At 43.1% G+C, this 11,277-nt stretch overlaps 1 protein-coding gene across 1 annotated transcript in view; it reads right to left on the bottom strand.

Annotated features, from left to right (window-relative positions):
- Positions 1–6: 6 nt before the first annotated feature.
- TTC9 (tetratricopeptide repeat domain 9) overlaps positions 7–11,277 on the bottom strand; it is a gene marked incomplete at its 5' end in the record, with an annotated part of 25,715 nt that continues 14,444 nt past the window's right edge. The window contains 2 exons of the mRNA XM_006925616.2: positions 7–321; positions 2,215–2,397. Of these exons, the coding sequence (XP_006925678.2) occupies positions 242–321; positions 2,215–2,397 (263 nt within the window). The remainder of the gene's footprint in view (positions 322–2,214; positions 2,398–11,277) is intronic.

The following is an 11,277-nucleotide window of genomic DNA, read 5'->3' as shown; positions in this document are numbered from 1 at the left end:
TGGGTGACCTACTAGAGAAGAGGATATTTCTGTTGATGGGGCAACCCAACAGATTCCAAATTTGCATCTCTCCTTTTCACACTGGGAGTAGACAGAGTGAAGGGGCAACAGGAGGAAGAGGCGGGAGGGGGATGATGGAAAAAGTGGGAGAAAGGACCAGAACTCAGGGTGGGGTTCTCCACCAGGGAGTGTCTGGAAGTCCCGGGTCAGGCGCAGGTGCAACTCTAGAGAGGTGTTGTAGTCACATGGCTTCCTTCTCTCTCTGGGAGCATCTGCTGAGCTTCATTTCTGTCAGTTGGATATACCGAATCACGTTGGTGTCTGTGAGGAGAGAAACACACCTTAGGGAACACTTGGTGAGGGGAACTATTGGGCCTACAAAGAACCAGGCCAAATCTGCGTCTGCCAGACTCACTCAGCCAAGGCCCATGGTGACTGAGAGGGCAACCAGGATGCTGGCTTTCTCCTTGACTGCCTCCCCATAGCAAATGTAGACAAGTCACCCTGACCTGGCGGTCAGATGGGAAGGAGAGCAGAAGAGAAAGAATTTCTCCCTTTATGTCCATGCAACGTCAAATCCCCGTGGTCCTGAGTCAGCACAGTTAGTTGAGGTTCTGTTTAGAGTTTTAACCTCAGGTAAGTAACCAACTTCTTCAGCCTTACGTTTTGTGTGAAAGAAACAACCTCCATTTTTGAATGCCTACTTTGTGTCACATTTTTAACCTTCATTAACTCATTTAATCTCCATTATAATTCTGCAAGGTATGTAGCATCATCCTCAAGTGACAAAAGGGAAAACTTGGTCCCAGAGAGGTTAAGTAAGATGCCCAAGGAGACACATAGTAGGTAGTATGTCTGACTACAAAGCCTGCCTCTCCTGGGGATCATAATACCTTCCTCATGAAATTGTTGTGAGGACCAAAATAGGTTAGTCTAAAAGTGCTTAATCCAATGATCAACAAATATTCATTGAATGTAATTTTTTAGAATTGAAGAGTTTAAAATCACTTTGGTTCATCCTCTTATTTTTGTCCTTATAAGCAGAGTCGGACAACCACCTCACCACAAAATGAGGAATTTTCCCCAATCCTGCTACTTAAAGTAGCAAGTGGAGTGTGACGTGAAACAGCTGCTTAGCTCTGCACACATCAGAATATCGGAGTTACAGGGCCGCCTGAGATATTTACTTCCAGATGTAGAAATCAATGCTGTAGAATAGTCAACAATGCCAGGCATAACATCCAGAACAGTGCTGGCATATAGTAATGTTCAAGAAAATTCTGTTGAATGAGCCCAGTTATTAGTTCTCAAGTTGCTTACAGTATAGTTGGGGGACCCTGACTGATATACAGAAAACAAATCAACACATGAAAATAAAGATATTGGTGTTCTTAAAAAAAAAAAAAAATCAAGTCAAAATCATTGTTGAAACGTTACCTCTTCAGAGAGGCTCTTTCTTACTACCAGGTCTACAATAGCACGCCATTTACTCTTGATCATCTTACTCTGTTTATTTTCTTTATCGCATTTCCCTCTTCTAAATATTATATTATCTATTTGTCCATTTGTTTACTGATCATCTTCCTCCATTATAACATAAAATCCTTGAAGGTAGCAACTGTTTTGTTCACTGGTATCTACCCAGCACCTAGATGAGTTCCTGGGCCACTGTAACTGCTCAATAAATATCTGTGGAACGAGTAAATGGCTGAGATAACGAATAAGAATTTAACTGAATGATACAGATACTGCATGCTCTAAGGAATGGGATCTGACTGGAGAAGAGGGAATGGGATGCTTCCTGGAAGATGCTGGGCTTAGCACTAAAATTATTCATTTGTATTCTGTCTTGCCAACCAGAGTGCGAGCTCCTCAAAAGTAGGGGCCATGTCTTCTTATCTGCATGCCCGGTGTCCAGCACAAATCTTGATACATACAAAGAGTTCAATATGGATTTATTAAGCTGGGTTTTGGGTTGGAAAAGACAAAGAATGCAATATTTATTTGAAGAGAAGAGTTCCCTGGAACCCAGACCTCAGGCAAATACATAGACTTTGCTCTCCTTATCCGAGGTCTTAGCACCCATTTGACCCATAATTTTCCATTTCTGTGCCTGCCTGGCCCTGCACCATGAAAGCTGTCCACTACAATGAGAAGGCCTTAGGAGCTGCTCAAAGGGTCTGACAGTAAAAAAAAAATCAATCGCTGCCTTACCTGTTGGCTGTCGGGTCCTTGCTTCTTTCAGGTAGTAGAGTGCTTTGTCATAGTCTCCAAGGTGGTAGAAGGCCACACCAGACCGATAAAGGGCCTTGAAGTTCTCCCCTTCCTTCTTCAGGACTTTGAGGCAATACTCCTTGACTCGTTCATAGTTTACCAGCTCAGCCTGGAGCAGGCAGGCTATACAAGAGAGAAGGATGGGAAAATGCCATCAACACAACAGTGGCAGTCTCTGAATGTCTCTCTTTGGTTCTTCCCATCTAGAGAAGGTTTAGGAGTGTTAGGGCTTTACATGGGAGTTTATGCTGTGGAATTTGTCATTAGCTAATTCTGAGTTCTAGGACCCAGTTTCATCACCAACAAACTGGGTAACCTTAAGTTACTTAGCCTTGTATTATAGGTTAAATTGTGCCACTCCCAAATATATGTAGGATTCTGAACCCACAATACCTCAGAATGTGAACTAATTTGGAAATGTGGTCTTTACAAAAGTAATCAAGTTGAAAAGAGGTCTTTAAAGTGGGCTCTAATCCAGTATTACTGGTGTCCTTATAAAAGGATACTACAGACTGAATGTTTGTGTTTCCCCAAAATTCATACGTTGAAAACAAATTTCCAATGTGATGGTATTTGGAAATGGGGCTTTTGGGAGGTGACTAAGTTGTGAGGGTGGGGCCCTCATGACTGAGATTAGTGCTCTAGTAAAAGAGACCCCAGAGAGCTCCTTCACCCTTTCTACCATGTGAAGACAGTGAGAAGATGGCCATCTAAGAATCAGGAAGCAGGTCCTCCCCAGACACACAATCTTCCAGTGTTTTGATCTTGGATTTTTCAGCCTCTAGAACAGTGACGAATAAGAGGTTGTTGCTTGAGCCACCTAGTCTATGGTATTTTTATTTTAGCGGCTAAATGGATTAAGTTTAAAAGGGGAAGTTTGGACACTGAGACAGACGCACAAAGGTGCCATGTAAAGAGATATAGGGGGAAGATGGCCGTCTATAAGCCAATAAACGCCAGAAGTTAGGAGAGAAGCTTGAAACAGATTCTTCCTCACAGCTCACAGAAAAACCAACCCTACAAGCGTTTTGATCGTGGACTCCTAGCTTCCAGAACTGTGCGGCAACACATTTCTATTGTTTAAGTCACCAGCTTATGAGACTTTCGTTGTGGCAGCCCTAGGAATAAGCTAAAGAGGCAAGCACAACGCCAACCATGGCTGATATTCGTCTGGTGCTTACCTTATGCTGGGCACTTGTCTCATCGCTTTACTTGTGTTACCTGGTATAATCCTTGGAATACTATGGTGTAGGTCCTATTATTATTCCCATTTTACAGGTGAGGAAGCTGAGACCCAGAGAGGTTAAATACTTTCCCAAGGTTCAACAATATGAAAGAGGCAAGGCTGAGATTTAAATCTATGCTGGCTGGCTCCAGAGACCAAGTTCTTTATTGAGTTATTGAGAAGACTATATAAAATAATAACCATAAAGTATTTAACACAGGATTTGGCACATAGTAAGTACCCAAAGTGTTATTTAAGATTATAATTCTTTTCAGCCCCTGCACCACTGCAGTGACAACTGCCTCTGACTTTCTTCAAGTTCTCTTTCATACTTGTTTGTCTCTGCAGTTCCTGGGAGTAGGGGCCTTCTGATGAGCTAATACCCAGCCTCATTCAGGGCACACCTGTCAACATGATAAGCCTGAGTGTCCCAGACAAGGGGAAGCTAAGCCTGGCAAGTGCCTATGGTGGGGCCCCTTCCTATTCCACAGTCAACCATCTCTGCGGAAACTGTCTCTGCTTGAAGCTTTCTCACACCAGCCATCAGCCATAGCACCAGGCCCAGGGTGAGGATGCTTGTATGACCCTGCAGAGTGAGCACCTCCTGAAACTCGGTGCTCTGGTTGCCTCACTTGCCTCACTGTAATCCCAACCCTGCTGAGCTACCTCTGCCTCCATTCGATCACTAAAATAGTAGGTATCGATTAAGAGCGAAGAAGTGCGTTACACACCTTGGAGAGATTATCCAAAAAAAAAAAAGGAAAAAGAGACACCAGTCTGCTTCTTCAAAGCAAATAAAAACAGAAGGCATAACTGCTGCTTCCCACCAAGACCAGGCTGGGGGTGGTGGGAGAGAATGCCAGTGAGCTGCTCCTTTGGGCCAAGGTTTCTCCCACATTGGAAGAACCATCCTCAGAAAGAGGCAAGTCACTGATTTTAATCTTTGGAGGTCTAACCTCAGCTGTTTTTATCCCTTAAATAACTTCCCTGGGATCAGAATGGCTAACTAAGAGATCAGACCTTTCATTGGGCATTGTGAACAAAACAAAACAAAACAAAACAAAACAAAACACATTCTTTTGCAGAGTGAGAGAGAGGGTGGTGAATCATAGTTTTTTCAAGTTTGAAGGTGTGAGAACCAGGAAGTGGAAGATAATCAACCTAGATCTAGAAACTGACCTGTCAGGTTTCATTGGCCACAGGGCAGAAAGCCAAACAAGTTGACCAAAGCAACCGGCTGCGAACCCCATGGGCCTAGGTATAGGTAGCTGTGGTCACAGAGGATCTCTATCTGCTGACATGCCAGGGAGCCATCCGCTGAGCTGATGCCCTTAGCCCTCCTCCCATCTCCTCCTCCAGCTGTGGAGTCTGAGGCCCTGCTGTCCCCTCCTACCCCCGTGCTGTTTGCATCTGTCCTAGTGCTTACGCAGCTCTGCAGATGAGGAGGGGTTTCTGTCAAGAGATACCCAAGCATGAACCTCTGGCTGTTACCTGTGTGGGACTTGGCTTCAACATCTGCTCCCAGAACTATAGGGTGTCCTATCTGTAGCTTCCATCCACGTGCCCCATCTACTGTTCTCTCGGCCCAGACCGAGTGGCCCTCTTCCCATTCAGCCCTCCATCTTCACACACTTCTGTCTGTTGACCTGAGCAGCTTAGGAAACGGACCTTTGTGTTCTTTTTTTTTTTTGAACAGTTTTTGAACATCTAAAATGGGGGTGGGGGAGAGCAAAGAGGCCTGGAAATGGAAAAGATCTCTCAATCAATTTCTGGGACTCTTTCGGTGAAGATGTTTTGAATTCCCTTGGTGGAAACTGATACCTGGCGTGGACCAGGGCTCGGATACAAAGACCAGGTTAATAACATTTCTTTCAAAAGAGTTTCTAGGTACGGTTGTCTTAGAGCCCAGGCCCATCTTTAAGTGTCCGCTGTGGGCGTGTCTCCCCACACTGCACCCCTTTTGCCATTGAATGACTGCATCTTTGAATCCAAATATATACTCAGAATTGAGGCAATAGATGGGAATGAGCTCCTTCTTTGTCCAGCTGAGACCTTCCTCCTAAAGTCCACAGTCTCTGCTGCTGAGACTGACTGACCTGACAGTGCTTATTCCCTTCAGGAAAGATCCTGCCCCAGAGCCTTGCCTGGGAAGACCACATCAGAACATAATCCAATCTCTATGCAAAAACAAACAAACAAACAAAACCCTCCAGATAGCAGGAGAATTGCCTGACAAAACCCCTCTTATCACTGCCTTACCAGTTCTGATTGTCGTTCTCAACAGAAGCCACCTCACCATGAGTAATAGAAAGAACAGAATTCCTTTTGAAGGAACCAGTGAAACAATTTCACCCTTTGATTAGGTGGCAAATGTTGTATTCATAGGCTGTTAGATCGAAACTATTTAGTAAAGTGCAGGCCCCTTGTTTTACAGGTAGGAAACTGAGGCCCAGAAAGGGAAAGTGATTTCCCTAATGTTGGCTAGTGGCAAAGGCGGGACTGGGATCCAGCAATTCTGAGTCCCAGCTCACTACTCTTTGAAATATTTATCCAGACTGTATAGCAGAACACAGAAACTGTTATATTATAAACCTTAATCCAAATAGAGACCAGGTTACAACAATGTGATTGAATAGTCCTGGAGCATCAATGAATCCACAATGACAATCTAAGACCTCCTGGATGAAGGGCTCTACCCACATTAATGTAACATTAGAAAGAAAATATATTAGGGGTTCTCTAATGTTTATCACTTCTATCTCCTGAATGCCACTTAAATTAATCTCTTTCTCCTGTCTCTACTTGAGTCCACGTAGTCACTATCATTTCATCACCCAAATCCACTCTTGCCTTAAGAATAAAGTCCTAGATCCTCAAAATGGACAATAAGGGTCTGTGTATCCTGGTTTCATCTTGCTCTCTCTTGGCTCTGCCTAGAACGCTTTCTCCTTTCCACCTACATCAGTGGTTCTCAAACTCGTGGGATTTCATGCCCCAAGGGATATTTGGCAATATCTGGAGACAATTTTTGGTTGTCGCAGATGGCATCTTACTGGGTAGAAGCCAGAGACATTGCTAAACATTGTACAATGACCAGGACATCCCCTCATAACAAAAAATTATCCAGCCTAAAATGTTCATAGTGCTGAGGTTGAAAAAGCACTCAGTCTTTGGAAACCATCTTAAATACCACTTCTTCCGAGAAGCCCTCCCATGAGATTTTATACTAGTTGAAGTCCACCCCCCAACTTATGCCTTCTCCTTTACAATACTTGGCACATGGGAGTATCTGTGAAAAAGTAACATCACAAAGCTAATAAGTGTCTTCCCCACCGGTCCATCAGCTCCAGGATGGAGTGGAGTGTTTGGTTCATCACCTGATCCCAGTGCCCTGTATGTGCCAAATGTAGTTAGGCATCACTTTTTGCCTTAATGACCTTGGAACACAAAAAAAAGGTAGTTTACTCAGGTGACCTGTCTTTTACCAGGAGTTGCATGGGTTTCCAAGGGCTTCAAATACAGACCCGCAGAGGACCCATGGTTAAGAACACAGTCTTGGTAGTCTGGAAGTAGTAGGTGGATATCATAATTCTACTACCTCTTAGCTGAGTGACAAGCTCAGGAGAATCTAGCCCAGCACCTGTAGGCAGCATTCCATTCTCCCAGAGGGTAATAAGAGTAAGAGCTGGTAACTTTTATTAAGCATGAGTAGGCCAGGCACTGTTCTAAGCATCAATTTTAACAACAACCTATGAGGTAGGTTCCAGTATTTTGCCCACTTTCCAGATGGGAAAACTAAGGACCAAGGAAGTTCTGTCTCTTGCTCAAGGTCACAAAGCTAAGTGTCAGGGCCAGGATGTGAACCTAAGCCATCTGGCACCTGAAACTGTGCTCTTAAGTGTTATACACACTGCCCTCCTAGGATGTTTAACTGCCCATAATGAATTTTAACTCAGTTCCCTCATTTGAAACAGGATTCAGCTTCTTATGGCCTTAAGTGTGAGGCCTGATGGTGCCAAACTGTGCTCACTTTATATGTATATTTTATATGTATACTTCTCATCTGAAAGCTTCCTATACAACTCTCCAGGACCCTCTACCACTTGTTTTTCTGCGCTAAAGAAGAAAAACAAACAACAAATGAAACCAAGTAGAGAGTTTCCACCAACACTTTTTTTTTAAGTTCTAAAACCACCAGCATCTCCAATTCCCTTGAGAGTCAGCTGTTATCCTAATACAGCTGACGCATCTCTGGTTTCTTCCTGAAACAACTCCTATCTCCCCTGGTGCTTGCAAACTAAGCCCCACGGTATTATTTTTTAATTGGAATTTTTATTGAGATAGTTGTCACCTCACATACAGTTGTAAGAAATAATATAGAGAGATCTTATTCAGACTTCCCTGGCTTTACTTGTACGTGCGTGTGTGTTCAGTTATATACCATTTTATCACATGTGTAGGTTCCTCTCCAAAGTTTCAGAACAGTTCCGTCACCACAAGGATCCCTCCTGTTGCCTTTTTATAATTACTTGCATGTCCCTCCTGTAGCCCCACCTCCTCTTTCACCCCTGACAACCATTAATCTGTTCTCCATTTCTAAAATTTTGTTATTTCAAAGTGTTATCTAACTGGAATCATATAGTTTGAAGACTTTTGGAATTGGCTTTTTAAAACTCATCATAATCCCCTTGAGATGCATCCAAGTTATTGCATGGATCGGTAGGTAGTTCATTCCTTTCTATTGCTGGGTAGTATTCCATCGTAGAGATGTATCATAGTTTGTGTGACCATTCATCTGCTGAAGAACATCTGGGTTGTTTCCAGGTTTTGGTTACTATGAATAATGCTGCTATCAACATTCGTGGACAGCTTTCACCACTCTAGGATAAATGCCTGGATCATAAGGGAAAGTATTCACTCTCTCACCATTAAGTATAATGTTAGCTTTTTTTCTTTTCTTTTTTTTTTTGGTAGATGTTCTTTATCAAAATCAGGAAATTTATCTCGATTTTTAACTTGCTAAGAAATTACTTTCTATTACCTATGAATTATAGCACACCCTCACCTAATGCTTTCACAGAACGTGTTGGGTAGTCTTTTTCTAATGAGGGCAGATCTGTAGGTACGATCATCAAGTAGGCTCTTTAGTTTTCCAAAGAATGAAATTATTTCTTGCTTAGATCAGGAGATGCCCATCATTGCAGTTATTAATGAAATGTGTCATCTTTGCCTTTCCAGACAAGCATCTGCAGGTCATCTTTAAATCCTCACACAGCAAAACCACATAATAGTGGTTTACAGATATTGCATGCTCAATAAGTAGCAATATCTAACACTTGTATAGTGTTTTACAATTCACTTGACCCGCGGTGACTCTGGGAAATAGGTATTATTAGCCTTGCTTCCAGAAGCTTCCAGAGGTTTAAGGAAATTAAGTGACTTGCTGAAGCCATTTGACTTGTAGGGGAAGAGCCAGGATTGTCTAAGCCCAAGTTCCGTGTTGGCTTCACTCCTGCAGAACTGATGGTAAAGAATAGGAAACCCAGACTCACTGATCTCTAAAGGTCTTTTCCAAGTCTAAGGCACTGAGAAGCTATAACAAAGGAGGATGGCAGTGTCTTTGTTCGCGTCATACTTGCCTTGCTTGGCACCCAGATAGAGTTCTCCTTCTACTGCCATTGCCGTGCATTCTACCAGGAGTCATTTGGCTTTATCTAGTGGGTTGACTCTCCTCTGATTCCACTCACTTTAATTTCTGACCTTCTATTTTTCCAATCTAGCACATGCTTGTACTTGATTCAAGCAAACATTGCCAAGTGTTTTTTTTTTGTTGTTGTTTTCTCTGTTTTAGCAACACTGTCCTTGGAGATCTCGGCTTTTCACCATTTCCAAGATGCTCTGTTTCCTCGCCCTCTGAATTCTTCCCTTGGATGCCCCAGCATTCAAGAGCTGCTTGATCGAGGGCTGCTGCACCTCTCTCACTGTCGCGGCACAATCCTGGGCAGAGGCTCTTAGTAAACTTATTCATTCCTCATGGCCTGTGCCCAGAGCTTTGGGAGGAAAATGGAGAGCATTCAAAAGATGGTGACATCTTCAATAATTTTATATTCTTGTTATTCACCCTTAGCTATCAAGTGGCAGGTAAAAGAGCTAAGGTGAAAAACGAATCTAGAAATCTTGTAAGCTGTAGGTTTATGTTGACGGTTCTTTAAGGGATATTGGGATCTGCTCAAGGGACTTGTAATGCCAAAGCCTGAAGTCACCTCAGTTTTTTGGTACCTCTCGAGTGCCACTGTTCATGAGGGAAGGCGTAGACCTGGGTGCTATGGCAGCATACTTACCAGTTATCCTACCTATGGCCCCTCTCACTCTTGATCTCACTGTGGCAGACACAGAAGAGAGACAGGAGTAGTAGAAAGAAGGTGGGACAGGATTATTTTTGTGGGAGTCTTCATTGACACTGCCTTCTTGGAAGTGGAACTTTGAAGGGGCCGGCTGGGCCATTTGAAATATGATAATGAATATATACCCAGAAATAGTCAGAAGAAATCCATTACCCAATATGATCTTTTCCTTGTTGGCGCTTGTCATGCCCACTGGCAGGAGTTCTGAGCCGGGATGAGGGGAAATCTCAAAAGCCCAAAATCCCATCCTATTCTCTTTTCGTACTTTAAAGAACGCCTCTCCTGTTCTGATCACCTCTCCCGCCACTTCTCTGTGACCCCAGCAATATCTCTTCTGTTCCCGTTGCTTCTCCCACCTTCCCTTCGTGACACCAGAGCAAATATCATGTCACTGAGTTATGTTTGGGGATGCTAGTTAACAGGTGCACACGTAGCAGAAAAAGCACTTCCGTGGCCTCTCTGTGTGTAACAGCAAAGCATTGGAAATAACGTAAATATCCCCCAGCAGGAGATTGGTTAAATAAATAAAAGACATTGGTTTAATGGAACATAACATAGACATTAAAATCAAGCTGTAGAAAAACACGTAATGACACTGAAAAATGTTTTCCGTGGAAAATATTGGTGGAAAGATGAAGATTGTAAAAAGTTTGTACAATACAACCTGAATCTTGTGAAAAATGTGTGTGTGTGCATGTGTGCACATGTGTGCATCAGGATGAAGAATTTGTAATAGCAGGCATCACAGTTCTTAGGGAATAAATTACCCTATTTTTAGAATACCCTCATCAACTGCTTCAGTGAGGAAGGTGAAGCTTTGAGATCAGGCAAATTAGGTAGATGAAAAGATGGCCAAACTGCTCTGCATGTGAAATGACAGGAACTTGAGAATAAGAAAAACTAAGATGTGAAGAAGGGCTGGAAGGGGGAAAAAAACCGTCTGAGAAGCATGAGGTAGTTGGAACCAGCCAGAAAAGATAAGAGGTCAATAAGAAGTTCCTGGTGGTCTGATGGTCAAATGAGATTTAGGAAAAAGAATTTTGAATATTCAATTTTTGAGATGTAAACTCCCTTTGTATCCCATACCCTTCAGTGAAATCTGGTATGACTATACTACCTGACGTTACCAGGGGACATGAACGAGAACAAGCAACAGGGGGAGGCAGAACTGGCCCTTGGTTGACGCCCAGGAAGAAGAGCAACAGACTGTGGGGGCAGCGCGGAAGAAAGGAGACCGGGGCTCCCAGCAGTGGCCCCAGCGAGTATGAGACAAACCCTGTTTTTTTATCAATAAACTGGAGAAAGGCAGACCTTGAAGCAGGGTGACTGATGTCTGTTTTATATACACATGTTTATATACATACAGAAGGAAGA

Source organism: Pteropus alecto, unplaced genomic scaffold (assembly GCF_000325575.1).
Source record: "Pteropus alecto unplaced genomic scaffold, ASM32557v1 scaffold8, whole genome shotgun sequence".
In the NCBI taxonomy this organism is placed as follows: domain Eukaryota; kingdom Metazoa; phylum Chordata; class Mammalia; order Chiroptera; family Pteropodidae; genus Pteropus; species Pteropus alecto.
The sequence above is the reverse complement of the archived record's forward strand: the minus strand, read 5'-3'. Positions and strand labels throughout refer to the sequence as shown.